The 26406-nt window shown below is 46.2% G+C and overlaps 2 protein-coding genes across 2 annotated transcripts; one reads left to right on the top strand and one right to left on the bottom strand.

The window, feature by feature from the left end:
* Positions 1-2571: 2571 nt before the first annotated feature.
* On the bottom strand, positions 2572-6104 carry MED21 (mediator complex subunit 21). Its single transcript, XM_033058995.2, has 4 exons — positions 6022-6104; positions 5702-5816; positions 5388-5488; positions 2572-3241 (listed from the first exon to the last, which is right to left on the bottom strand). The coding sequence occupies exons 1-4, from the start codon at positions 6061-6063 to the stop codon at positions 3065-3067; spliced, it is 435 nt and encodes a 144-aa protein (XP_032914886.1). The 5' UTR covers positions 6064-6104; the 3' UTR covers positions 2572-3064.
* Positions 6105-7042: 938 nt separating this feature from the next.
* On the top strand, positions 7043-25036 carry TM7SF3 (transmembrane 7 superfamily member 3). Its single transcript, XM_033058839.2, has 12 exons — positions 7043-7176; positions 13057-13211; positions 15032-15182; positions 17189-17309; positions 18062-18233; positions 18521-18698; positions 19641-19727; positions 20139-20219; positions 20335-20487; positions 21585-21682; positions 22248-22410; positions 22879-25036. The coding sequence occupies exons 1-12, from the start codon at positions 7107-7109 to the stop codon at positions 23139-23141; spliced, it is 1692 nt and encodes a 563-aa protein (XP_032914730.1). The 5' UTR covers positions 7043-7106; the 3' UTR covers positions 23142-25036.
* The last annotated feature ends 1370 nt before the right edge of the window (positions 25037-26406 follow it).

Below are 26406 nucleotides of genomic sequence, written 5' to 3' on the forward strand. Positions count from 1 at the left end.
GTCAAGGCTTCTCAGGGAAGATCCAACGCCACACAGGCTGGGATGAGCAGAGGGAGCAGCCCTGGCAGGACTTGGGGGTGCTGTGGGTGAGAGTTGGCCCTGCCCCAAGCCAGAGCCCCAGGGCAGCAGAGGAGGGGGGATTCTGCCCCTCTGCCCCGCTCTGCTGAGACCCCCCTGCAGGGCTGCACCCAGCCCTGGGCCAGCACAGCAAGGACAGGGAGCTGCTGGAGCCAGAGCAGGGACACCAAGGGATCAGAGGGATGGAGCAGCTCTGCTGGGAGGAAAGGCTGAGGGAATTGGGATTGTTCAGCCTGGAGAGGAGAAGGCTTTGGGGTGACCTCATTGTGGCCTTCCTGTGCCTGGAGGGAGCCCACAGGAAAGATGGAGAGAGACTCTTGACAAGGGCCTGGAGTGACAGGACAAGGGGCAATGGCTTCACACTGACAGAGGGTGCATTTAGATGGGCTATGAGGAACAAATTGTTCCCTGTAAGGGTGGTGAGACCCTGGCACAGGGTGCCCAGAGCAGCTGTGGCTGCCGCTGGATTCCCTGGAGTGTCCAAGGCCAGGCTGGATGGGGCTCTGAGCAACCTGGGGCAGTGGAAGGTGTCCCTGCCCATGGCAGGGGGCTGGAATGAGATGAACTTTAAGGTCTCCTTCCATTCTATGATTCTGTGACTCTCCCACTTGTTCTAATGCACTGAAAGTAGAATTATATATAAATGACCCAGACCCCAGAATCCTGCACACCCTACAATTCTTGCCCAAGAACAAGATCACCACCATCACACTGTGTTCTGAACAGAGATGATCAAACCCCAATAGCAGCAGCTGCACAAATCAGCACATGATAAAGGGCAACGGAATCCACATCTCCAGGCCCCAATCTAATGCTTTGTCCATTAAACAGATGCAGCAACCAATGTTTTCCCTCCTTTGTTATGTCAGACCCAACAGAAGATACACACTTTGCTGACTGTGAAAGAGTAGTTGAAGATCCACAACAGCTGAAGTGTTGAAATATCAAACATATTTATGAGGAAACTTCTTTATACCTCTGGTTAAGGTTTACTTCCAAGTGTGACTACCTTTGATGCTTAAACAGCAAGTAGAAGAGCTTCCACAGTTAGGTAGTATTAGGCTACAGAAATAGAGCAACTTTCAAGTATAAAATAATGGAAGGCCATGAAATGAAAAGAACTGTGGTTCCTGAAGATGTACACTGTCTCCCACAGTTCCTGAGGTGATGCACATGTTAAGCCCTAACAGGGAATCTACCATGAAGATCAAACCAGCAACAAATAAATCTCAATTTAAGACATCTCAAAACAAAACAAACAAAAAAACAACAACAAAAAAAGCTACTCACAGAGTCCAAACTTTTCCCTCTTTCTAAGTCCACTAATTCAAAAAACAAAATTCAAAATTCAAAAGCAAATGGCAAAAATTCACTACACCCTAATTCCAACCATCCTGAGATGCACTGGATGTAGTTTTTCCAGGAAAAACCAAAAAACAGGCTCCTGGAATGACTTCAAATGAAAATCTGGCCTCTCAAGCCTCCCCAGGACATGGGCAAAATAAATTAAGGACATGTGGCTTGATAAACTGCCATAGGCCTAGGGCTGTACTGTAGCCTGTTCACCCTCAAATCTTTTTTTCCTTCTGCAGAATCTGATAGTACAAGAGTTTCAGAACAGCAGACTAAATTTATAGGTACAGATATGCACATTTCATAAAATATCATTAAGCAATGTAACACCATGAAGTACTTCCAGTTTTAGGATTTGTTTGAGGTAGAGGTGTTGGGGAACACCTTCGTCTTTTTAATCCTCAAAACACTGTGCTGTGTGACACTTGTTCTTTCACTGGGGCAGTCAAGTGAGAAGCTGCATCTAATTCCTTAAGGATCAGCACACTAAAGGCATTTTTGAATTGCTCTGATTTGTCTGTGTGCATTAGCAACATGTGTAACTTTCAAGTCAACGACAGTGTATTCAATATATAGAAACAGGTGACTTTGATCAGGAAATGAGCAGATGTTATATGGCAACAAACAACATTCTGAAATAATAAGGCTGGTAACTCAAAACAACAGAAAACTACGAAGCTTAACTCCAGCTTCATGCTTTGAATCCTACATTAGCTGCTGGTTTGGTGTTGGGGTTTTATTGTAAATACCAAAAGAGATGCTAGTATTTCTGCAGTCCTACCACAATGAGCAAAAATTCATTCTGTGATCAAGTGTGTGAAGATAAAAAAACCTCTGCAGAGCACGTTGGGGACAACAGGAATTTTGCTGCTTATGATCACAGCATTCATATGGCAGCCACTGCTTACACTGAAAAGGAACTTTATATAATAAGCTATTTTCAGTTTTCTCACTGCTGATTTTTATCCAGTCATCCAATACTTCCTCATCACTGCCTTCAGAGGCACTCACCAGCTGCCAATAGAATACAGAATATCAGCACAAGCAGAGAAATAGCACAAGCAAGTAAGAACAAGTGTCAGCGGCAACAATGGACTCAAAGGCTCGTTTGTGAATTTCAAACAATAATAAATGCCAATATCAGACACCTGCAGGTTTATTTCTTTGTAAATGCAATGCAAATGACAAGAACAATCACTCTGTAAACATCAGTTTACTTATCCTTTCATATGCCGTGTAAAGGGTGGTAAACCAGCCAATCAACATTGTCAGCGCTGTAAATTAAAAGAGATGATCATCACTGCATTCACAGCACTGTCTAGCCAACTCATGTGTCTGAGGTTTACAAAAAAACATATCATGGTGGGATTAATTTATACAAATACTTCTAATATGTAACAAATTCAACTGAAGTCACATTTGTGAACAGAAAGCTCATTTCGAGTCAAGGAAACACACATCAATCCACGCAGATCCGGAACAGAGCCCGTGTAGAAGCGTTTCTCACACAAAACCCGCAGCCGAGCTGTGCCAAAGGCACCGCTCCCGACGCTGGCCGGGCCAGCCCATCCATTCCCGGCGTATCCAGCGGCGTTCCCGAGGCTCTTGGGCAGGGCCGCGCTGCCCCCTGGCGCTACGAGTCGGGCAGGGGCTGGCTGTGGGTGCTGCTCCGCGTCTTCAGCTGCGACTGGGCGATGTCGGCCAGGGCGCTCTGGATCTTCTCGAGCAGCACATCCCCGCGGTACACGACCTCCTCCAGCCGCGCCGCCGCCTCGTGGTTCTCCTCCTCCAGCCGGTACAGGCTCTCAGCCTTCAAAGCAAAACCGGGATGATGCCCAAAGGTTTTTGGCTTTTGATATACTTTTCACATATCTGTAACTTTAGATGCTACTATCACATAATCCTGGTGTTTTTCCTGCCGTTTCCCTTTAGAACAATCAGCTAACTCTACTAATGTATCCTTGGAATTCTGTTTAGTCTCATTCTTAGGAAGAAGCCTGACAGGACGTTTTGTTTTCCAACCAGAATCTGAGAACACACAAGAAATGTGTCAAAGAAGCCCCTGGAACGACTCCAATGCGGAAGAATGCAGGGAAAACCACCTAACCAACTACTCTTCTAATGATTGGACAATATTTATTAGGTATGCTAATTTGTTAAACTCATAAAATCGTAGGACTCTGATGCTGGGTGTGCCCATGACCATTGGGACACCTGAAAGCCTGCTTTTCATTTACTATTTTAAAACTGTTGCAAGAGTTTCCTCTTTTGATATTAGGCAACAGAGAAAAGCAAGGATCTTCAACAGAACTCTAAAGTGACTTTGCTACTAAAGGATGCTGAGGGAATAGCTGGTGCTACCCAAAAAGAGAAACGTTCTCTTGTTTAATAGTTGACTGCAACTAATTCACAGATTAGAGCAGAATTTGTACTGTCAACTTCACCAAAAGGGAACTCAAAAGGGGCAGAAAATTGTGTCGAGCATTTGTGCAGCAGCTCCTTTTATCATTTAAGAGAAGACTCAGATCTGAAACATACACCAAGACAACTTGAATATAATAAAAGAAGATCAGCCTAAGTACATTTTTATTAACCAAGTATTATCTACCTACCACTTCTCAACAAAACCTATAGAGTGTTTCAAGCATCTTCAACACCATTTCTTTGAAGACTACCAGAATATTTAATCCTGCACCAAATTAAGCAACAGAAAATAAAAATCAAAACTGGAATCCAAGTGATGGAATCCAAGCTAATTTATCTTAAAACCACACAGAAAGTATCAGAAATTTTTGTGACACTAAGTTCTTCATAAAGACAGCAAGAAACTGTTGAAGTATCACTTTTAAGGAAAGCATATCCCTGCTGGATAACCAGCTTCTCCTTTTGGAGCACCCTGCTTTGCCCACATCAATTACCACTTTGGTCAGACCCTGCTCAGACATGGAAGAAACTGGAATTTTTCTGCAGCAGGCATTCTATTTTGAGCTATTAAAAATGCACTTAGAGGAAATTATGCTAGTGTTAATGAGCCCAATTAGGATGTTTAGCAATTACTGTGACTAGCAAAGTTTCCAAATTTAGCCTCCTCCGTTTCAAACCAAATGTGAAGCCACTGCCAAGACATTTTTCTTTGGCCCATTTGGTGTCAATCTTTTGTAAAACACTTTCGAATGGTTACAGAGTGTCAGTGCAGGTTTAAAACTTTCAGGTGATCTTAAAGGTGATCATCAGGTTTGTCAGGGAAACAGCACTCTGCATCCTTTATGCATTCAAAAAGAATAAATACTTGGTGTAAATCCAGCCATTAGGAGACAAAAAGAAAAAAAAAGATGGTTTTAATAGGTCAAATCTGTGAAATAACAGAAAAACCCAAATAAAAACCAAGTTACATTGGTTCAAAGGAAGACTCCTTGTTATTGAAAAGTGATTAAATTATTTTGTGACTGAGCTGAAGAATTTAAAGGACACCCTGTAAACTCTTTTACCAGAAACAGTGTGAAAGAACAAAAGACTTCTGTAGTGTTGGTTCTGCAGCTACAAAATGAAATGTGAGAAAATATTAAGTATTACCCAAGGGAGAAAAAAATGAGTAAAACAATGCACAAAGCATCAGTACTGTTCCATCTGTTCTGTCAATATCTGAAAAAAAGGGTGAGCAGTTTCCAGTATAGTGGTGGTGTGACAAAATCAACTTTTTCTCTTTCCTTTTTTACATTTTAACAGAAAACTAGGTCTAAAATACTGTCAATTATTATAACCTTATTTAGAACTAGATGCAAGTTCAGTATTTCCACTAAGCCTATAAAGGCTTACCCTCATGAAAAATTCAGGTTTGCACTAAAATAATTTTTCAATGGCAACATGGCTTAGAGATGAAGAAACGTGTTTCAAAAAAAAAAGGAGGAATTTTGCCTTCAGGAGCGTTCTGATACTGGAATTAGGAAAACTCCTACCTGCAAAGCTGCTGTGGATTCTTCACTGGGCAGGGAATCTATGAGAACATCGATATCCTTGGCAGTGCGAGCGATCAGAGCTGCGAACAGCTGGGCATACTCTGCACAAAACACAGCACAACTCAGGCAATCGGTCACTCAGGGAACTGTTAGAATTATTAGAAACAAGCACAACTCTGCATTCACAACATCCATTCACGACTTAGCCTCCATCACTCGACCAGCTACGAGGGGAATTATGTGCCCAGGCCGGACTCTGCATTCGGAGCGCACTGCACCGCAGCCCGTTCGCGTGGAGGAGGAGCCGGACTCACCTTCCGTGGGGTTCACGGGCTGATCCTTGTTTATGGCCGTCTGGATGTTGCTGAAGGAGGCCGGGGGGCCGCACTGCTGCAGCACTCCGATGGCGTTACAGAACTGGTCCGCGAGCTGCCGCCACCAATTAACAAACACCGCGTTAATCGCCCTGCCCCGCCGATACAGCCGCCTCACGGCGCACCCCCGCCCGCCCAGCCTCCCCGCCATGCCGACGGTGCGCACCCCACACCCGGCTGGGAAGCCGCATCCCCGCATCCCGCACAAGCCCGTGCCGTGTCCCGCTGCCCCGGGAGAGAGGAAGCAGCGGGCCCCTCACCGAGTTGACAGCGTCCTGCAGCTGGGTCAGCCGGTCCGCCATGGCCGCGCCGCCGCCGCCGCCGCCGCCGCCCCTGAGGGTGGGCCCGCGGGGCGCGGGCGCCCCCTGCCGGCCGGGAGGAGCGGTTGGACACCGGGGAGGAGCCGCTCCCGGCGAGGCCTTGGAACGGGCGCGGGAGTCACCGTCCCTGAGGGTGTTTGAGGAAAGACGGACTTGGCTCTCGTTGCCATGGTCTGCTTGGCACGGTGGTGCTCAGTCACAGGTTGAACTTGATGATCTCAGAGGTCTTTTCCAACCTAAGTGATTCTGTTACTGGCACGGCCCGGGCAGCTTTTGCTGTGCAGCAGTGGCTCTGATCCCAGCTTAGGTGCTCCACTGCAGCCCGGATCTGAGCAGGGAAAAGAGCGTAGCGCTCCCAACAAGCAAACCAGAGCCAGGGCTTGAAGAATAAATGCCATTCATGCCAGTCGGTTTGTGCCTGTCTTTCTTATCTCTGACAGCTGGGTACAATGCCAGCCTTCTCCCAGGTGGTCCTTGGAGATCAGCTCTTTCCAGCCCCCTGCCATAGGCAGGAACACTTTCCACTATCCCAGGTTGCTCCAAGCCCCGTCCTACCTGACCTTGGACACTGCCAGGGACAGGGCAGCCACAGCTTCTCTGGGCAACCTGTGCCAGGGCCTCAGCACGCCCACAGGGAAGAAATTCTTCTTAGATCCAATCTAAACCTCATCTCTGTCAGTTTGAAGCCATTTCTCTTATCCATGATACAAGCTAACCCCCCCAAAGCGTTTTCCCACGGCACGGCTGGGTGAGGATTTGTTTGCCTGCTCACGTAGCTGGGAGCTGAGATCTCTTCGCTCTCCAGAGTTAAACCCCAAGTCCCAAAGTGCCGGTCCAAAGCCCTTCGTGCGTTTTCAGGCGTTCCCCCGCCCGTCCCAGCCGGGCCGTGCCGCAGGTGCCTGGGGGGGCGGGCGCGGCCCTGCCGCACGGCCCCGCCTGCGGCCCGCCCCCAGCGCTTCCCTCCCCGCCCCACTGCCGGGCCCTTCCCGGCCTCAGTCCCCTTTCCCCGTTTTCTCCGCAGCGCCATGCGGGTCTCGCCTCTCCCTGCGCTGCTCCTGCTGCTCGTGGGGGTCCTGCGCCATGGCGGAGCCTCAGGTGAGAGCGCTGTGAGCCGGACGGGGGGCGCGGGGCTGTGGCCGCCATTAAGCGGCCGGAGGAGCCCGGCTCGTACCGGGAACTGCGGGGCTGTGCCCGGCGGCTGCGGCTGTGGAGCTTTCTGGGGTGTCCCCGGTGCTGGCCGCTCCGGAGGAATGAGCGGGAGTGCGGAGCAAAGCTCCAGGAGCGCTCTGTGTATGGTTATCTTAATCTTCCATGCGGACGAGGAGGACCACCCTCTTTTTTTTTTTTTTTTTTTTGTTTATACCTTAATTGCTGTGCACGCCATAATTTTAACTGTTTCGTGGGTAATTGGGAATCGCTTTATCCGCGCCGCTGCGGGGGTGCGGTACAGCTGATGCGGCTGCTGTAGGGTTGCATTAGAAACAAGGTGGCAATCGCTGCCTGTGACCGTGAGTTTGCATGATAAAGGGAACGAGGTTTGGTTTTGTTTGCTTGGGTTTTCCCCCCCCGACCGTGTACAGGTGGTCATGGGTTCCCACCGCCCTAGCGGATGGTGGGTTGAAAACCACTGTTACTATAAAACCGGGGAGAAGAGCAAAACTTACAATTTGCAGCTCGATTCCTAAAGTTACTTGTTGTCCGTACTGATGTAATCTGACTTTATTTGGCATGGGAGGTTTTTTTGTAATTTGCTTGTGTTGCTACATGTGACTGAAATAGGAGTCCAGAGTTAAGTGTGCTATACTAAGTATAGTTTGGGAAGATTTACAGTCACTTTTTTTTTCTGGTTAAACTCTTATCTGTTTAAATAAAGGAAAAAATAAACAGTTTCCTCTCAGAGATAATTCAGAGATAAGCAAGCAGTCCTTCATAGTAGGGCTGGTGTAAGCCTCCTTCTCTTAGTTTTGCTGTATTTTTACACTTCCTTCTAACCATAGGATCTTAGAATTGTTTGAGACCTTAAAGCTCATCTCGTTTCAACCCCCTGCAATGTGCAGGGACACCTTCTGCTACACCAGGTTGCTCAATGTCCCGCCCAACCTGGCCTTGAATGAATGAAGCTTAATTGTCCCGAAGAAGACTCTTGGGATACTTTGTAGGGCTTCAGGATAGCATTTGGAACCAGTCCCAGGTGTGGAAGGCGTCTCTCTGACCAAGTCTTAAGCCCAAGATCCTAATGGACAGTCAGGTATTCCCTGTTTCTTTCTGGGCACCTGATGGTGGCAAGCCAAGTGTGAGAATGAAGGCTCAGGGTTCTTAGACCTCAGTGTTTATCTTAAAGAATGCTAACAAGCAGTTTGTCTCCTGGACTTGATGAAAATGGGTTGTGTGTTGAGTAATTTTTTTTACAATATGTAAAAAGGCAAAGCGACTATGAGACTAAGCAAACTGCTTTGCCTTGAAATACCCTGTTGCTGTTTTGCCTTGAACGGTTGAGGGTGGAGGGAGAAAGTATTTCCCTCGTGAAAAGCTAATAAGATGTGTAATTTGTGTACCAGAGTCTAGCTGATCATTAGGGCCTTTAAACAAGCCCATTTGCTTAATGGTTCACTGATTTGAAATTGTCTTGCAGTTTTTCAGTTGTGGACACCCACTTTGCAGGGATGGGCTCTGCTAACTCCTAATCCTTGAAGATCCTGCTTCATTTCAAAAGTGCTGATTAGTAAAATCTTTTCACGATGGCCTGTGTTACCTCTCTGGGCTTCTGATGGGCTGCAGCTCCTCAAACTTGGTCTTGGTGTGGAAGTGTTTTATACATTGTGTTTGTTACCTTCCAGGGAGCTCTATCTTCCTGAGGAGTTTAACTGACTGTGTTTGCTACATCCAAACTGGGCTGTGTAGTGTTGGAAAAACTAAAGTGAATTTATAGTGTAATCAGGACTGAGTGGTGCTTTTGTAAAGGGAGCTTATCTGGGTAATGTTTGTGCCAGCTGTTTATGCAGAGGCAATATCTTATAACAAGAAGTTCACACAAAGCTCTTCCCTCACTTTTCAGGCTGTAAAGACCTCTAGCCTGGTGAACAGAATAGCCCTCTGGGATGGGAACGGTGCAGATGCTGACAAGCCACATTCTGTGGTATCATCTGCTTTGAGCACCAAGCTGTTCTAAGCATGAGTTTCAGTACACATACAAAGTTCAGAAGCTTTCAGAAATGTTCCTGCTTCTTTTGGGAGGGGGTAGGTGCTGTATTTTTGGGGGGGGTTCAGTAGTGTGGGAAGACAGAGACCTTGTAGCTGGACTCTCTCATCATCTCTATCTGCATGGCCTTACACGTCTGATAGGATATGACTCCAGGCCTTATTCTGTTAAGTAACTGTATGCTAATGTTTTTCTTACTCAAACTGGTTGTCAGTCTGAGCTTGCACTTCGTGTTCATTAAATGTCTTCATGTGACTACTTGTTGTTGTACTCCCTGCACTGGAAAGTTCTCCTTAGCTCCTGGAGCTTGCTTACATCAGGTTGTTCTGCATATCCACTGCAAGGTGCTTGGCGTCCAGTAGAAATGTGTTCTCTCTGACTGCACAGAGCCTCTTTGAGGGAACCATAATGTTTGAGCACGGCTCTGTAGGTGAAGACTTCTGTATGGACAGCTGTGGCGTTTCTTCAGTTATGCTAGATGTAATCAAGAGCCCAGTGTGGTTAACTGCTCTGTGGTGGTGGGCAGTGACACTTGGCTACTGGAGCTGGAAATGTGGTTTGCTCAAAGCATCAGAGGAGCCAAGAGCTTGGCACTGAATCAGCACAGTTCAAGCTGGGTGTAGCCAGCTGGGGAAACTGTGTGTCACAGGGAAGGGATAACAAGTGCAGAGGCTCTACAGTTGGCTGTCTTGTTGTTTAAAATTAGGAATAAGGACTCTTGATCTCAGAAGAGCTCCAGGAGGTTCTATTTCTTTGCTGTCTTTACTGGTTCTGCCCTTCGTGTAAAAGAGTGTGGGGTGACAGAGTGGGCTGTTTGCTCTGTTCACCAGCGCTGTGTGCAGGACTGTCTGTGCTCCAGTTCTGGTGCTGTGTATGGAGTAATGCTCAGTGCTCCATCTGCTCTGCTGCTGCTTGGTTTCAGCAATGCTGACTTCCTCTGAGCATCTGTTCAGTTGATAAGCTCTGTAGTAGTTTGAGTGCCTCTCATATATCTAACCCAACATCTCTCTGATGTTCAGAGACTGTTACAGTTCTTCCCACAGGGCAAGGAAGAAGAGGTAGCCTGGCATTTTAGAGTGTTCCCAGACCTTCACTGTTGGAAGCAATAAACCAAGCTGGGATGCCTGGATTTTGCTCCTGTCTCTGTTGCTGACTTGGTGGATCAACTCTGACTTGTGAGGTGGTGTTAACTGTACTGCTGGTCCTGCAGACATGTTTGGTGGGCCACCTCCAGGCAGATGGAGCTTGTCCAAAGGAGAGGATTGCATGCTGTGTCGCACTATGTGGTCATGGAGGTCTCTGTGCCTGTCCTTATAAGGATGTTTGACAAGACTGAGCTCTCTGTGGCTCAGGGAGTTTAATACCTGCCTGGTATTGGAACCAGAGAACTGGTGGTAGCAGTAGACCTGATGAACTGTGAGTTGCTAATTTAATCAATTAGTCTTGCTCAGCACCTTCCCTTTCTGTCTCCATGCACCAGGAGTGACTTGTTCAGATGACAGAAATGGAGAAGGCTGGAAGGATTCTGTGGTCTGTGGCTGTGAGCAATAACTCTTCCAAAAACTTGTTAGAAGGTTCTGTTGCTCTACAGTGCTTGCCACCTTTTAGGCCTGGCTGGAAGTGTGGTTCGAGGAGCCTGTGAACAGCAAGCTGAACAATACTTGTGTGATGGGTGTAGATGTTCTTGTTCTTCACCCTGAGCTCTTTTGTCCAGACTTTGGGATAATGTGTCTCATGTGCTGCTCTCGGAGCAGTTATGCAAACAGTAAAGCAATATAGAACACCATACCTTAATTCACCACGCTAATTAAACTTGAGACGGTGCCTCTGACATTTAGAGTCTCATGATCACGCTGAAGTAATAGCTGTGTCTTGCTGATGAATCTGTCCTTATTTATGCAGAGGCCCCTGGGTATGGGTACAGAGTGGAGGTGAGAAACAAGGCGGAGTAGTGCAGTTTTTTCCCCTTGATGTAGATTACACAATGTGTATGGTTTCAGCTCTTTTTGTAAAAGAACATCTAAGTGTGAATGTCTTGTGGTTCAGGAAGCTCTGCTGAAGGTTTTAAAGATCAAAGAAAAATATTTTTCCTGCATTGTAAGCTTTCACTCTAAATTTCTGAGTGTATAGATGTATAGTCTGCCTTCTGAATGCTTTTTTTTAGCATTCATACCACTACTTACATTTCTGGTAGAACTTGAGCTAATGAGGAAAGATCTGAGGATGTCTGAATGCTGCCCAAGGGACTCTGAAGAATCAGAAACTGAAGGATACACCAAGGGTTTTTTTCAGTTTTAATTTTACATTAGTTACTGTGTGAAAATTTGGTGTAAAAACTTCTACCTTAACACAAACTGCAGATGATGGAGAAAAAAAATGGAGCATCTTTCTTTCCTCACAAGTGGTTTATGACCCCTCATATTTTAGCTGAGGGTTTATTGGTGATGCAGTACTGGTATTAATTGAATTTTGGGAGTGAGCGTGTAAGGACTGAAGTTCCTTTCCTGGCCGTGTAGTGAGTGCAGGAGGCATGAGGGTGGGAGTTCCCCTCTGTTTACATATCAAGAAGCAAAGAAACTGACCAATGATGCCAGTTCTTGGCAGGAGAGAGAGAAAAGTAACAGGAAAGCAGTTAGAGAGTACTGGGTGTAGTTTCAGGTAAGAAAACTGTCCCCTGCCTTGTGAAGGGGAGGCCCCCTGTGTCACCAGCAAGTGTCCCTGGGATGGTGCTGCTGGTGACTCTGTGCTAGGGAACTTGGCAGTACCAACCCTTTGCTCCAGAGACAACTTCACTGAGGAAGTGTGAGTGTGTGTTCAGGCTTGATAAGTTTTAGGTCGGTTTGGGTACAGAGGCAGGCAGAGGAATTCAGGGGAAAGCCTGGAAGGCATTGTGCAGTCTGGCTGCAGCCACCAACCAAAGAGCATCTTGTGGCTTCTGTGTGGCTGCTTTGCTTTCCTCTCTTGGCATCCTCTGTCCCTGCAAAACCCAGCACAGGGAGAAGCCAGGCTTGCTTGCAGGACCTGAATGGCAAGCCAAAGCTTATTCTCAAAGGTCTTGTATCCTAGGTCATGTGGTTCTCTTTGAATTAAAATTACAGTAGATCATGGGATTAGGCTCATTGTAAGAAGAAATGGTCTAGATTGTGTCCAGGAAAAATTAGTCAGATTTTTAGGTCTAGAGATGGGGGATGCAGCAGTCCTAATGATTAAAAACAGTCTGGAAGCAAAAAACATGGAATAGCTGAAAGTGAGTAAGTGTATGTAAACTACGGATTTTACTCTGTCTTCTGGAACTCGATTCCAATTCTCATGGTCTTATAGGAATTAATCTGGAAAGTCTGGATATTATGCAAGTTGGCTAGCTCATACAAACATACCCACCTGTATCTGCCAAAGATCAGGCAATCCTCAGTATCTTCTCTTACTGACTTTTTGAAGTGTAGCTGGCTGGTTGGCTGGGCTGGTAAGCTCAGCTGTATCAAATCCTGACTCCTGGCATGAAGCCCCATCCCTGTGCTCAGGTGAGTGCCAGGCTGCAGGGTAGGTACCCTGGCTGTGCCTGTATCTACAGGTACAGCTCTGTGTGCAGCAGTCTCTGACAGCTCAACAGGATGAGAGCAGCACAAAGCAACATCCTGCTCTGCTCCTGGCTGACTAATATTGGGCTACTGGAAACTTCCAGGCTTCCCTTGTAATTGCTTCCCCCTGGACTAAAAAAAAAAAACAAACACCAACCCTGTATCTTCCTTTTTTTTTTTTTTTTTTTCATAATGCAGGTCTTCTTGAGCTCTCCTTGGGAAAATTCAGAAATGTGCTACTTAACCAGACCAGTCCAGTGGAGGCTGTAATCAGGAACATCGCCAGCAATGTCACTGTGGTTATTTTTCAAGTGCATGCCCAGCACAGTGATGTGGTGATATCCTTTGATAAGGTAAGAGTGTTACTTCTGTTGGGTGCTGCCCCCCTTTCAACAAAGGACTTGGCTCTGGTACATGTAGGACTATTGAACTGAAGCTGTATAAATAGTGTCTTTTACCTGCTTGGCTTTTAGACAATGTTACTGTATCTTCAGAAATCTTTTCTTGTACTTAAATGTCGCAGCTGCTATTTAGAAAGACTGAATGCTAAAGGGATATCAAAGCTGGCTTGAAAATATTTCAAGGCTCTTTATTTGGTAGAAGTGGTGGTTTTGTCATGTGGCTCTACTGTAGCTGATGTTGTCCATCAGTTTGTTATATTAAAACCAGATCTGTGTAAGTGTTTGCCAGATGCCTCATACATAATCACTTTGGGTTGTTTAGTTATCTGCTGTTCCATGGCTTGGGTTGAACCACTGCGTATAGGATGTGTTGTCATCCCAGCTCCTTGTCCTGAATCTAATTCTCCTTTGCTTACATGTGGAGAAATTCCTCCATGTACTCCAGCTGCTACTTCTAAACAGCAATGAAAACATTCTTGCTGCTATACCCTGCGTCCCAGTAACGATGGGACAAAATGAGTCTAGTCTAAAATACTGATTTTTGTTGTTGTGGTGCTGGGAGGCTCTCACTGATATTTGAACAGAGCATTGACTAAGCTGAAGGTGGTAGATGGAGGTCTGACAGCTGCAATCTAGTTACTCTTTCTCCACCACCGTCTTTGAAATCAGAATATACTGAGAGCTAAAAAGTATTCTGAGAAGCTTAGATGAATGACCTGTAACACAAGTCACCCAACTCAGCCATCCTTGTACATGTGAAGCAGCCAGGATTACAGGGCTGAGGCATTACTGTTAGACCTGTTCAGTCTTTGCTTGCCATTGGTAGAATACTCTGCCACTTCAGATCCTCTTTGCATTCATGGGCCTTGCCAGGCCAAGGGCAGTGATGCATAAATGCAACTGTACTGCTTTTAGGGCTGGCCTGCTCTTGAAATATGAACTTGAGCCAGACCTTGAAGTCTGCCAGGTCCAATGTGCTTCATTACAACATTGCCTCAGGTAACTGTGGCTGCCTTGGCCAAAGGCACTTTTCATGCTGAAAATGTGGCTGCAGGTCAACTGGTTGTTCCAGCTGTGAAATTGTGATGCTGTCCTTGCTGACTGATCTTTCCTCAAGAGCCCAGCTTCTGAAAGAGATGGTGCTGGGGATTGGGTCAGTAACTGGCCTGGCCCCAAAAACATCTGACATTGCTGATGTTAAGGCAGCTGTCATCCAGTCATCTCTGTTCTGATGGAGATAGGAAGGTGCTTCTGTATGCTGATTCTCAGAACACTTCCTTGCTGCCATCTCACAACATTTTGTGAGGGATATTCTAGTCCTTTTACATTTTTGCTAGTCAATCCATTGCCAGATCTACTAGCTAGATTTCTCTGCAACTTGCTTGTGATTATCAGCTCTTTAGTAGTCCCACACTTATCACTTGGGTTTTTGAGCCTGATCTAGGCAGTCTGTGGTGTCAGAGCTCCCTTTTTTCACCTGCTAGGGATGGCATCCAGAGAGACCTTGACAGGTTGTGAGGTGGGCTTATGCAGACCTCATATAATTCAGCAAGGCCAAGTCCAAGGTCCTGCATGTGGAGCTGGACAATTTCAAGCACAAATGCATTTTGGGCAGAGCTTGGTTTGTTGTAACTGACACTGATATGTGTGCCTGGCAGGTTTGTGGAAGGAATAGCCTCCTGTGATATTATCAAAATACAGAAATATTATCAAACTGTGATAGAAATCTTCTCAAGAAGAACTGATTGTTTCTATAATTTGTTTCTGTGCAGACTCCATCGATGAACAACTCAGGAGTTGGCGTAGACAAAGGGCTGGTGTCCATCCTTCGGCCTGAGCAGACGGTGTGTACGTGGTACCTGCGCGCCCTGGATGCTGGCCAGGTGCTCAGCACTGCCATCTCCATCCCCTACATGGAGAAAGGTACGTGCTCAGGGCATACCAGCTCTGCTCAGGCAAGTCATCTGTGCAATGAAGTGTTGATCTTTCAGTCTTACGTGGTGGAGATCTGATGGAGATACCAGACATCCTTTTGGAATGGGCTGGTTGTCGCTGCTGAGTTGTGAGCTATGTATAAGATGTACAGTAATTTCACGATTATAAGCCGCACCATTTTGACTAAAATTTTGGTCCGAACCCGAAGTGCAGCTTATAATCAGGTGCGGCTTATATATGGACAAAGAACGAAAAGTTGCTGTTTTAGTTTGGAGGACAGGTGTCTGCTGAGAAAGGCAGGAGCTTCTCTTTGAAATGGAGAATGTAAACCCCCTCCCTCCAAATTATTACAATTTTGAAATCAAGGGGCTTTCAGGCAAAGATATGGGAATTAGGAATAACAGTTCTTTTTTAGGGAAATTAAAATAGAAATACAGTACTACAAAGAAACAAACCCCAAACCCTGACAAAGTCAGAGTACAACCTGACACCCCGTCAGGCAGGGTGTTGGCAGCAGTCCCATTAAATGGTGGCTGCATCCTCCTGCAGTGACAGATGTGGCTCAGTTGGAGCAGTGCTCCTGTAGAAGGTGCAGTTTCCCTCCGGAGGTCCAGTGGTGATGTGGAGAAATCCGGTTTTCCTCTGGAGTCCAGTGGAGAAGGGGGCTCCCTTAGTGTCCCAAAACCTCTGTTTTTATCTTGGTAAGAAATGTTGGACTCTTCCCCCTGGCTGGAGCAACTTCCACTGGGATGCAGTAATTTTATCAGTGCCACAGTGGGACTCAATGGCCATTAGCAGAAAATGACTGGCTGGAGGAAGGATGGGTTGTGAAAAGATAAAGAACAATGCCCTGCCTGGTTTCAGTGGATGGCCCATTAGCAGAATATCTCCTGTGGAGATAAGGATCACTGCCCCCACCCTCAGCAGATGGTGATAGAGCAGATACCTTTTATCACACTCTGTATTGTAACGTGGGCTTATAATCAGGTGCGGCTTATGTATGGACAAAGAATGAAAAGTTGCTGGCACCTGGAAAGTGCAGCTTCTACTCAGTGTGGCTTGTAATCGTGAAATTACTGTACTCTGTGGTTCTGCTGTGACTTAAGCCTTAGAATAGAAAACTGCTGTGCATGTGATCATGGAATCGCAAACCTGTTTGGACTGGAAGGGGTCCATAAAGAACATCCAGTTCCACCCTGCTGCCATGGGCAGAGACACCTTCCACTACCCCAGGTTGCTCAGAGCCCCTTCCAGCCTGGCCTTGGACACTTCCAGGGCTGGGGCAGCCACAGCTTCTCTGGGCAGCCTGTGCCAGGGCCTCAGCACCCTGACAGGAAATAATTTCTTCTTCATATCCAATCTAAATCTGCCATTCCTCCTTGTCAGGCCACTCCAGGGCCTTGTCAAGAGTCTCTCTCCATCTTTCTTGTAGGCTCCCTTCAGGAATGGGGAGGCTGCTGGAAAGATTTCCCCAGAGCCTTTTCCCAGCTTAAGAACCCATACTCTGCACCATAGGAGAGATCCTCCATTCCTCTGGTCATCTCCATGGTCCTCTGTTGGACTAACTCCAGCAGGTCCACATCCTTCTTGTGTTAGGGTGGGGTCTTGCCAGAGCAAAGTAGAGGGGCAGAACCCCGCTCCCTTGCCCTGCTGCCCACTGCTCTTTGCATGCAGGATGTTGGTGTCTATCAGGGCTGTGAGCACACATTGCTGGGTCCTGTCAAACTCCTGGTCAGCCAACATCCCCAAGTGCTTCTTGTCAGGGCTGCCCTCAATCCATTCCCCACCTAGCCTGTGTTTGTGCTTGGGACTGCCCTGAGCCATGTGCAGGACCTGCAGGAGCTTCCATTCCAACATTCCAGTCACTGGAGACCTGACAGGCTGCAGTGAAACCCTTTTGCTGCCTGCAGGACCAGAACCCAGTGTTTTTCTGTGCTCAGCAAGCAAATCGTGCCTACAAGTGCATAACTGCAGCTATCTTCTCTGTGTTCTAGATCCTATTCCTGGGGGCTGCAATCTAGAATTTGACTTGGAAGTGGATCCAAATATTTACCTGGACTACACATTGGTTGACATACACATCAAGTTTGCCCCTGCAAACTTGGGATATACCAGGTGCGTGGAAAACTTCAGTGCACTGAGCAAGACCTCTTGTCCTGTGTTTGGCCAAAAGGCTAAAATAAGACCCTTCTGTAACAGCTGAACCATCCAGCTGCTGGCAGGAATCTTGTTCACTGCAACAAGTGTCATTGGGGAAAAGGAGGAGGGCAAGAGGTACTGCGTGAGAGAGATAAAAGTTGAGAGTTATATCTTGTGGGGGAGGTTGTGCAACTTCAGAAACGTAAGCAGCCAGTAAATACTGGATCTTTCCGTTCCTTGTAACAGCTTGATTTGTTTGAGGAGCAATTGTGTGTTACAGCCAGTTTTATTTCTTTACTGGTACTAAAGCATGATAATGACCCAGAGTTTTGTTTAGCTTCAGATTTCAAGTTAAAAGGCATTATTTCCTGAATGGTGCCTGATGTCACAAGTGATAGGCAGGGAGTGGGGAAGACTGTGCTCAGAACTGCATGGAGAGCCAAACAGTAATATTGTGGTCTTTGGCTGTTGTGGCCTCTTGAAATTCTTGTTATGGCAATTCATAGGAAACCTCTGTAAGTGTAAAGACAGGCACTGACCACCTGTGCCAGGGTTCTTTGTGATACTGCTGTGCTCTGTGCTCACAAATGCAGTCCAGCTTTGAGTTAGCTGCTAGTATGCACCTGTAAAGAGTAGAGGTAAACTCTGTGGACAGGTAACTGCTGAAAACTGATGTTAAGGTCTGGAGCCTTGTGCTGGGCACGTGGCTGATGTGGTTTTCATTGCAGAGGAGCAAATCCCCCCTTGTGTGACTCAGGCACTGGTCAGAGCTCGCGGTGGCGGCTGCACTACGATGTGTACCAGTACTTCCTGCCCGAGAATGACCTGTCCGAGATGGTGCTCATGAGCCACATACGGAAAATGTCTGGGGTGCAGAGTGTCAAAGCCAATGGCATCAAGGTCAGTCCCAAACATTGGGTGCTCTCTTGTGTTCTTCTCCCCTGTGCTTATCTTCATGGAGGGGAGACATAAGGAGGCTCTCTGGCCCTGCTGGGGAGTGGAATGGCAGCATTGCCTGCCTCAGAGGCCAGACCTGGGCCAGTATGCTGGTAGGGAACCTGAACTGTGCCCTCAGGCATGGAGGAGCAAAACAGGAGTGGGAGAATCTTCCCTGTCAGAAAACACAGTGGTGCTGGGGGGAAGGGTTCCATCCTGTGAGCCTTTAACACAGATACTTCCTTTTCCAGATGCTTACACTGACAGCTGATGACAAGACCAGTGTCTACTTCTCCTCACTTCCTGGGCAAGGTGTGATCTACAATGTCATAGTGTGGGATCCTCTTTGGAACACTTCTGCTGCGTACATACCTGTGCATACATATGCCTGCAGCTTTTCTGACCTGGTAGATAACTGCTCTTCCCTCAGTAAGTTGAGAATTGTTCTTGCCAGCTCCTCTGCAGCTGTGTTCCAACATGCTGAATGTGATTTAAGATTATTTTTCAATGTGTGCAGGAGGTCTTTGTTTTACACTGTGTATATTTTGTACTTTATGGTGAAATCTTGTTGACTGAGTAGAAAGTCTAGAATGATGAAGTAAGACAAAGGAGATCCATTAGCAATTAAAGGTTTATCTTAATGGAAATTTAATATGTGGCTTGCAAATTTAACTCTCAACTCTGTAGTGCTGCCCCAACTTTGTCCATTCCAAATGGATACATAATTTAAAATAATTTGTACGACTGCAGATGCTGGATGTGGAGCTGAGCAAATAAAACACAGACTAGATTGGGCACCAGCCAGATTTTTCTAACTGTGCTGGTGCTAACAGGAATCAGTAGCTTGCAGGTATTTTGAAAGGAGTCAGTCATCTAAAATAAGAATGAAGGTAATGTCGGCAGTAGTGGAGCAGCTACTAAGTCATGCTGCTTTGTACAAAGCTATCTAATGATGGAATTTGAGCAGAAATAGCAAAGGTGCCACTCCCATTATGAATGCAGAAGGGACATTAGTAATTTGTAGAATTTGGTTCATAAAGTAAGATTTGGTCTCATTATTTTCTTATATAACATAATCCAAGTGACTTGTCCAACTCAGCGTTGTCCTATGACAATGTAAGACAAATTGCCTAGGCTAAACCTCTCTAATTCAGAGCACATGGAAAATAATTTCTTAATCAGTCTGGGACTATTTCAGTGTTCTGTTGAAGATCCCACTAAGTCAGCTGTTAGTTCAGGCATTGCAGATGTGACAGAGTGGCAGCTCTCAAGTTGTCAGTCAAGTTTGTGACAGCGACCTGACCTTACCTTAATCTCTTTGCTGGGCCTACTAGGTGGAATGCTCTACTAAACCTACCTTTCTTCTTGTAGGTAAACTGTCTACCAAAGTATTCTTCACTGCTTTTGCTGTTCTTGGTCTTTTCATCTGCTTTTTTGGACACAGATTCTGGAAAACAGGTACTCAATATTTCACCTTATCTCATAAGTCTTGTTGGAACTTCATAAATGTTACTCTGTGCAAGTTAGAATGGTGGTGTTATTACCAAGATTCACTTGGTAGTGATGCTGTGCCAGCTTGGTGTACTGCTTTTCTTCTATAAGCTCTGAGCCTTTAAGCTCGGAGCAGGAAGTTTCTGGGATGCAAAGAGCAGAAACCTAGAACTAGGTTGTATGCTGGGCAACATAGCTATAAATAAGTAATTTTGGACTATCTATGGTGCTTAAGGACAGCCCTGTCAAGAACAAAATGTTCTGTCACTCCTTTTGTGAGCTGCTGTGTTCTTTCTCCATTGTAATGTGAAATGTCTGAAGATCCACTGAAGTGGGCCTGGTATGAAGCTTGCTAAATACATTTTCCTTCTTCTCTAGACTTATTCTTCATGGGCTTCATTGTTGCAGCATTCGTCTTCTTTGTGTTCATTACAAGGGTAACTGGCCTTAGTTATGATGGTGAGTAGCAAACTCACTGAAAAAAGCCAAACAAACATTTAAATAAAGCTGCTGACCATGTTACTGCAGGAACTGAAGTTTCCAGAATGCTGCAATTTTATCTTTTCTCTTTCAGTGCGTCTTATTTTGACAGCAGTGGCTGGAATTATTGGAGGCCTGCTCTTGGTTGTGAGCTGGTGGAGATTTGGCTCTGTCCTGCTCAGCATGTTTGTTATTGGACTTGTGTTGGGATTTCTCTTCTCATCGATGCTCTTCTTTACTCCCCTAGGTAAGCATGGGAATCCTCTGCTTGGTGAGTGCTGTGCATACTGCAAGGCTCAAGAGTGAATGGCACTCTCTGGTTTATCTTAGTGGCATGTTTAACTTTCCCTTTCCAGTGCTGGGAGGAATAGAGATGTACCTGAAAGTTTCTTTAACCTGTGCTGGAATTAAAACTACCTGGGGAAAAGGAAACTGTTTTGCAGAGAACTTGGTGGCTCTTCCTACTTAAACTTGTGCCATCTCTGTAACACCAGCACTACTCCAGGCACGCACTTGCTCTCATTTTCTGTCCTGAACAAATCCCAGTAGAAAATCTACAGTCTAATGTGAAGGCTTCAGGCGTAAAGGTTTTAGACAAATTGCTTTAAAGCCAATAAGCCTGCTGAGCTGGAGTCCCTCTGGGACATCAGAGCATCAGCAATACTTTATTGTAATTTTCAGTCTCAAAACTTCTCTTTTTAAGGTCCTTTGGTGGGGCAGTTTTTTGTCCTCCAGTCATCTGTGTTTGACTGAAGCCATGATTCTGTGATAATCCATGCAGTCCCTGGTTGGTCTTCATTAAAGTGGAGCAGTGACTCAGCTGGAGGTCAGCTTGTCCCCTCTGGCGAATCCACAGGCCTTAGAAGGCAGAGGGAGCAAGGAAGGGTTTGAGTGATGTAATTTTCCTAAAGCCTCAGAAGAATTTGTTGCCTGGTGGTGTTGTGATGGCTATCTTTGCACCATACTCTGGAGTCAGATGCAGATTTTTAGCCTAGAAACCTACAGAGGCAACAAAACAGCTTCTTACTGGGCAGCAGCACTCTGGTACTTTTCATTCTTACTAGGTGAGGAACATGTACCATATTAAAGATCTGTGTTCCATGGACAAGATCTGCTGTTCCAGCACAGAGTACAGGACCTGTGCTCAACTGGGACAATTTTTCTGTTCTGGAGTAACTGTTCCAATACATATTAAACAGTCAGGATTTGAGCCTAAAAGCTGGGCTTCTCAACAATGTACTCCAGGTATTTCTGAATGCACAGAATTTTGGGAGGGAAAGCTGACCCTCCCAAACACTTGTGAAAAAAGTGTTTCCCTCACTGGTAAATGTGGTGTCTTGGCAGGAGACTATAGGGTCTTCCGTGATGATGTGGTGTTCTGGGTGACCTTCACTTGTGTAGCCTTGATGATTCCAGTGCTTTTTGTTGGCTGCCCAAGAATTGTAAGTAACTGTGCTATCACCTCAGAAGGAGGGAGGGAGAAGGTGGGGGGTCAGATTCTTAATGAAAAAGGTTGTCCCATGGAATATGTACAGGAAACTTAGCACAGCTTTGTGAAGCTCAGCACAGGGCCGGTTGCAGACAGTTCCTGTTCAGCCCCACTTGTGCTGGATGGACCAGAAGCAAAGGAATGATTTGTAGTTTTGTATGCAGCATCCACTCAAACCTACATTTAGTTGATTTGTGCTGTCTTATCAGTTGGCTGGATAACAGATGTGTGCAGCCAATTTATCACAGAAGAACTGATAAAAATTACAAAATACTTCTCCAGAGAAGCTGTGGCTACCCCATCCCAGGCAGTGTTTAAGGCCAGGTTGGACAGGGCTTGGGGCAACCTGGGGCAGTGGAAGGTGTCCCTGCCCATGACAGGGGATTGGAACTGGACAGGCTTTTAGGTCCATTTCAATCCAGGCCATTCCATGATTCTATGATTCTACTGTCTTAGGGAGGTGTGGAGTACAGAGTGTTCATCAGTCTGCTAAAGCTGTGGCTTTTCTCCCTGTCTAGCTGAACATCCTGGCTTCTGGAATAGTGGGCTCTTACACAGTGATCCTGGCCATTGCTTGTTATGTCTACACAAGCCTTTCTTACATCACCTTAGACCTGCTCAGAAGGGTCCTCAACAATTACTTCAGCAGAGCTTACACCAATGTGCCTTTTCAAAAGAATGGTGAGTCCTCCTGAGACTTTATTCTTTCTTTAAGGAGGGATCACTGCCTCTTTGGTTCTGTTGTAAACAGTGAGTGGGGGCAGGAAGGGGATGGAAGGAGAACACAGTAGAGTGTGAGATTTAACATCCACATGAGAAATTCTAGTCCTTCAATAGCAATACTGAGTAGACTCAAAGGCAGGAATTTTCCTGCAGGTTGTGACAAAGGCCCTTGTGAAAGGTGCTGCTCAGACTTGGGCTGGCAGCTTGCTGAGAAATGTGCAGAGTGGGCAGTCAAAAGCCTAATACAGGGAAGAGACTCTTCCCAGCTCTCTGTGTGTCCTGGCTTCTGCATGGAATCACTCTGGGCATCTGAGCATGTGGGGATGATATTTCATTCTTTTCTGTCACTAAACTAGTTCATTGTTTGTGCTTGGGAAAACAAGGAATGTTGTGCTTTGCTACAAGAATCTGTTTCTCTTTTTCCAGACTTCATCATCCTGTCAGTGTGGGCAATGCTGGCTCTTGGGGGGGTCACTGTGCAGCTCCGGCGGGAGAGGAGCGAGGTGCCCTTCCCACCACATCCCTACCTCACCTGGAAGAGGGAAAGGGAGCGTAGAAGCACCAATGTCTTAGACCCCAGCCATCATATCCCTCCCCTGAGAGAGAGGATCCACAACAAGCTGCTGCATATCAAAGAGCTCTTCCAGAAAGACCAGCCAGCTGGGGAGAGAACTCCACTGCTTCTGTAACTTGCCAAATAACTGGTGGGAACGGAGAGGGAGGATTTGGGAATGGTGAGATGATTACCAGCAACCAGCCAGTGGTGCAGGATCTACCACTGCTAATTTGTCCTGCTGAATAAGAGATTGCTGCTTGCCCAGCTTGGCAGAGCAGTTACCTGTCCAGTACACTACATGCTGTTTGTGACTCCTCTGTGGCACACTGCCTGCTGCAACCTGCTTGTGTCCAGCTGCAGAATCTTGTACTTGTAGTCAGGGACAGGCATTGATCCTGTGAGGTCTACTTTGCTCTTTGGGTACGTGAAATATCAACCAGGCCTTGGAAAGCAACCTGCTGATTGTTCCCTTCATGTGGAAATGTCTGCTGAGGCAGTGCACAACTTGCTCCCAAGGGTGGGCAGCCTGTCCAACTGTGAGGGAAGCGACAGGGACTGGACATATAAGGAGTTCTTCCAGCAGGAACTGAGCATCTCCTCCTAATGCAGGTACAAAACGTGTGGCTGCAGACACACTGGTTTTCAAGAAGTGTTACTGAACCTTGCAAGCTGAACTGAGTGACTTGAATTGAAACTGCACTGAGTTAACTGTTGTATATGTGCACTGTGGGGCTCGGGAAGGTCTGAGACAAGACTTTTTCCTTCACTGTTGGGTGGTTCTGTAGCAAGCTGGTCATCTGGTCTCTGTACAGAGATGGCTGCTAAGAGAACACAAGAGGTTTGTCTTCCTGTTTGCTTTCTGAACAGCCTGTGTCTTGTTTCTGCTCTGCTATAGTATGTTTTTGATGGTGCTGTCATAAAAGAAATAAGTGAATAAGCTCTTTGTAGCCAATGGTAATTTTTTCCCCCCTGAAGTTGGCTGAAACACTAATTATTTATTTTTAGTCGTCTTTTAATTTTGCCTTTAAGGAGCAAAACCAGCATTCAGCTAGCAACATACTGACCAGGAATCTTGCTGACTGAATGCATTCCTTACCTCTTTGAATTGCATCTGCCCAAAGCAGAATGTAGTATAAAAACAGATGAGGGACCAATCTCCTGTGGTGGCTTTAATGCACTTCCTTGAAAAAAAAAAACAAACCAAGAGCCATTTTCAAAATGTCAACCAGAGTGATGTGTTTTTGGCTTATTCCAAGGAGACCTGAGGGTGTTTTACCTGTCCCTTGTGCCCCATCCTGTCTCCAGAGAGGGTCTGTCATGCACTGGAGGATGGCTCAGGTCTCACATCCTGTACCTTGGCACAGGCTGTGGTGGCTCTTCTTCCTCCTCCCTGTGTCTGAACCTTCAGTGAGGGCACCCAAGTGCACAGTCCTGCCTGTGTGAGGTGGGCGGCTGCTTGGGTTCCTGCATGGAGCCTCCATGAGGGAATTCCCCGGGTGTGGAAGCTTAAGCTCTCAGCCACCACTTTAAATTCTTGGTAGGAAGTCTGTAAGAAACAGCTCTTTCTGAGGAAACTGGTAAAAGAACTTTTTCTGGGAACTTTGCTGGAAGTTAAAACACCCTGGTGTAGACAGGAATGAATGACTTTTAAATGGCTGTCCTTTAAGGAGAGCTCAAAGACAGTGTCTGAGAATGCTTCTGATGTTTAGAGACAAATCCCATCATTGCTTGGAGCTGGACCATCTGCCTCAAACAGCAAAGCAAGGCTGAAATCCTGCAGTTTGGGTCTTGTTTCCCTGTGCTGTTGTGTGGCACACAGGGTAAACAAGGAGCCTGTCTTCCCTGCACTGATCCCGAGCATGTCTCTGCCATGTGTAATGGCAAGCAGCAAACCCTTCTGTGGTATAGAAATGCTCTTAAACTATTTACCTTGGTGGGTTTTTATAACTGCTGTGATTAACATTGTGCAAGAAACAAGTTTAACTCTAATTTTCTGTATCTTTTATAATAAAGATGTCTTTTCAATGATGCGTTTACAGTTTAGCCTCAGCCTTTGATCTTGTAGGGAGAGTCTGCTTTGAAATTTTTTTTCTGGCCAAGGGCTGGGGTGGGGGAGCTTGGCTGGCGTTGCAGTGACACCCAGAGGCTGAGAGGGTGGAGTGTGCTCTGTGCAGCCACTGAGGGAAGCGTGTGGTCCAGAGAGGCTTTTTTTGAGAGCTTTGTTGGATGAGGATCTAGAGAACAAAGGAACGGTTGTCATCCCCTTCTTGCCTGAAAACTGGTCTGCAAGATCACATAGGAGTCTTCTAGCAGAAGTGGGCTTTGAATTCTTTTTCTGAGATCCTGACTTGAAGATTATTTCCTTTTTTTAGTGTTCTGCCAAGAGATGGTTCAGGAATCTTCTTCCATAATCTCTAAGCCACAGTGAGTAACAGTGGTAATTATCAGAATACATGAACTGATCCACTGCAGTGTTGAACAGGTGTTTTCAAGGCTTTTTTGTGTATCCCTTGTCCAGGGTGAGATCTGTTTAAGGTCTCTTTTAAGGTCCCTTCCAGCACAAACCCTTCTATGATTCTCTGATTCCCTTCTGTCCTTGTCTTGAGCTGTCAGTCTGGAAAGGCTTCCAAAAAAAGAGGGAGCCCCTCCAGAGAGTAGGCTCCATCTCAAAATGTGCATTTTTCACTGAGCCTTGGAGCTTTTCATCTCTCTGCCTTCTGACCCATCAGCAGCTGTAGATCTGCAGTGATCTTGGCAGTGATTTTCAGGGGGAGCTTTAGTGGAACTCTGGTTCCTGGTTAGTTTATCCAGCAAAGAGTCAGCATACAAAACACTGAGCCTTTGGGTATGCAAGGTGAGTAATGGATTAGGTCACTGTGTCCTGACTCAGGGGCTGGAATGCATTGATATATTCATATATCTAGATTTCTTTGGATTTTGCTGATGTCCATCTGGTTGTCCTCTTCTCCCATATCCTGGATTAGTAGGCTCTGGTGTCTGAGTTTTCTCTGGAAACGACAGTTCCTGTAACACTTGTGTGTTCAACAGATGCTTGTTGTTTAGAATATCTGTTTTATTGCTCTCAGTCTGCCTGCTCTAGCCCCAGCCCCAGGCAGCCAGCTGACTCCTACTGAGCATGAAGGGCTTTGTGCTTTCTTGCACACTGTGAGAAGTCAACTTCAAACCAGACCAATAAATGAGCTCATTTTGGGGGCAAGAGAGATTGGCAGGAAAGAGGGTTGTGAAGAACTTCCCTGCCTGTTTCAGAACTAGATCTTCACAAGGCCGCCTCGTCAGAAACAGCACCAGTTCCAACTCCTCCGTCTAATCTGGTGTAACAATGGATTATCTAATATGCTCAAAATGAGCTGGATTCAATTTAGGTTTTATCCTGAATG

The sequence above is a fragment of the Catharus ustulatus genome, chromosome 4 (assembly GCF_009819885.2).
Source record: "Catharus ustulatus isolate bCatUst1 chromosome 4, bCatUst1.pri.v2, whole genome shotgun sequence".
NCBI lineage: Eukaryota > Metazoa > Chordata > Aves > Passeriformes > Turdidae > Catharus > Catharus ustulatus.

Bases quoted from the DNA above. Each gene is read 5' to 3' on its own strand.
- MED21 (XM_033058995.2), bottom strand. From the start codon at position 6,063: ATGGCGGACCGGCTGACCCAGCTGCAGGACGCTGTCAACTCG. The intron at 5,817-6,021 runs GTGAGGGGCCCG...TGGTGGCGGCAG, and splicing joins TGCAGGACGCTGTCAACTCG to CTCGCGGACCAGTTCTGTAA. The intron at 5,489-5,701 runs GTGAGTCCGGCT...TGTTTTGTGCAG, and splicing joins GCCCGTGAACCCCACGGAAG to AGTATGCCCAGCTGTTCGCA.
- TM7SF3 (XM_033058839.2), top strand. From the start codon at position 7,107: ATGCGGGTCTCGCCTCTCCCTGCGCTGCTCCTGCTGCTCGTGGGGGTC. The intron at 17,310-18,061 runs GTGCGTGGAAAA...TTTTCATTGCAG, and splicing joins GCAAACTTGGGATATACCAG to AGGAGCAAATCCCCCCTTGT. The intron at 20,220-20,334 runs GTGAGTAGCAAA...TTTCTCTTTCAG, and splicing joins AACTGGCCTTAGTTATGATG to TGCGTCTTATTTTGACAGCA.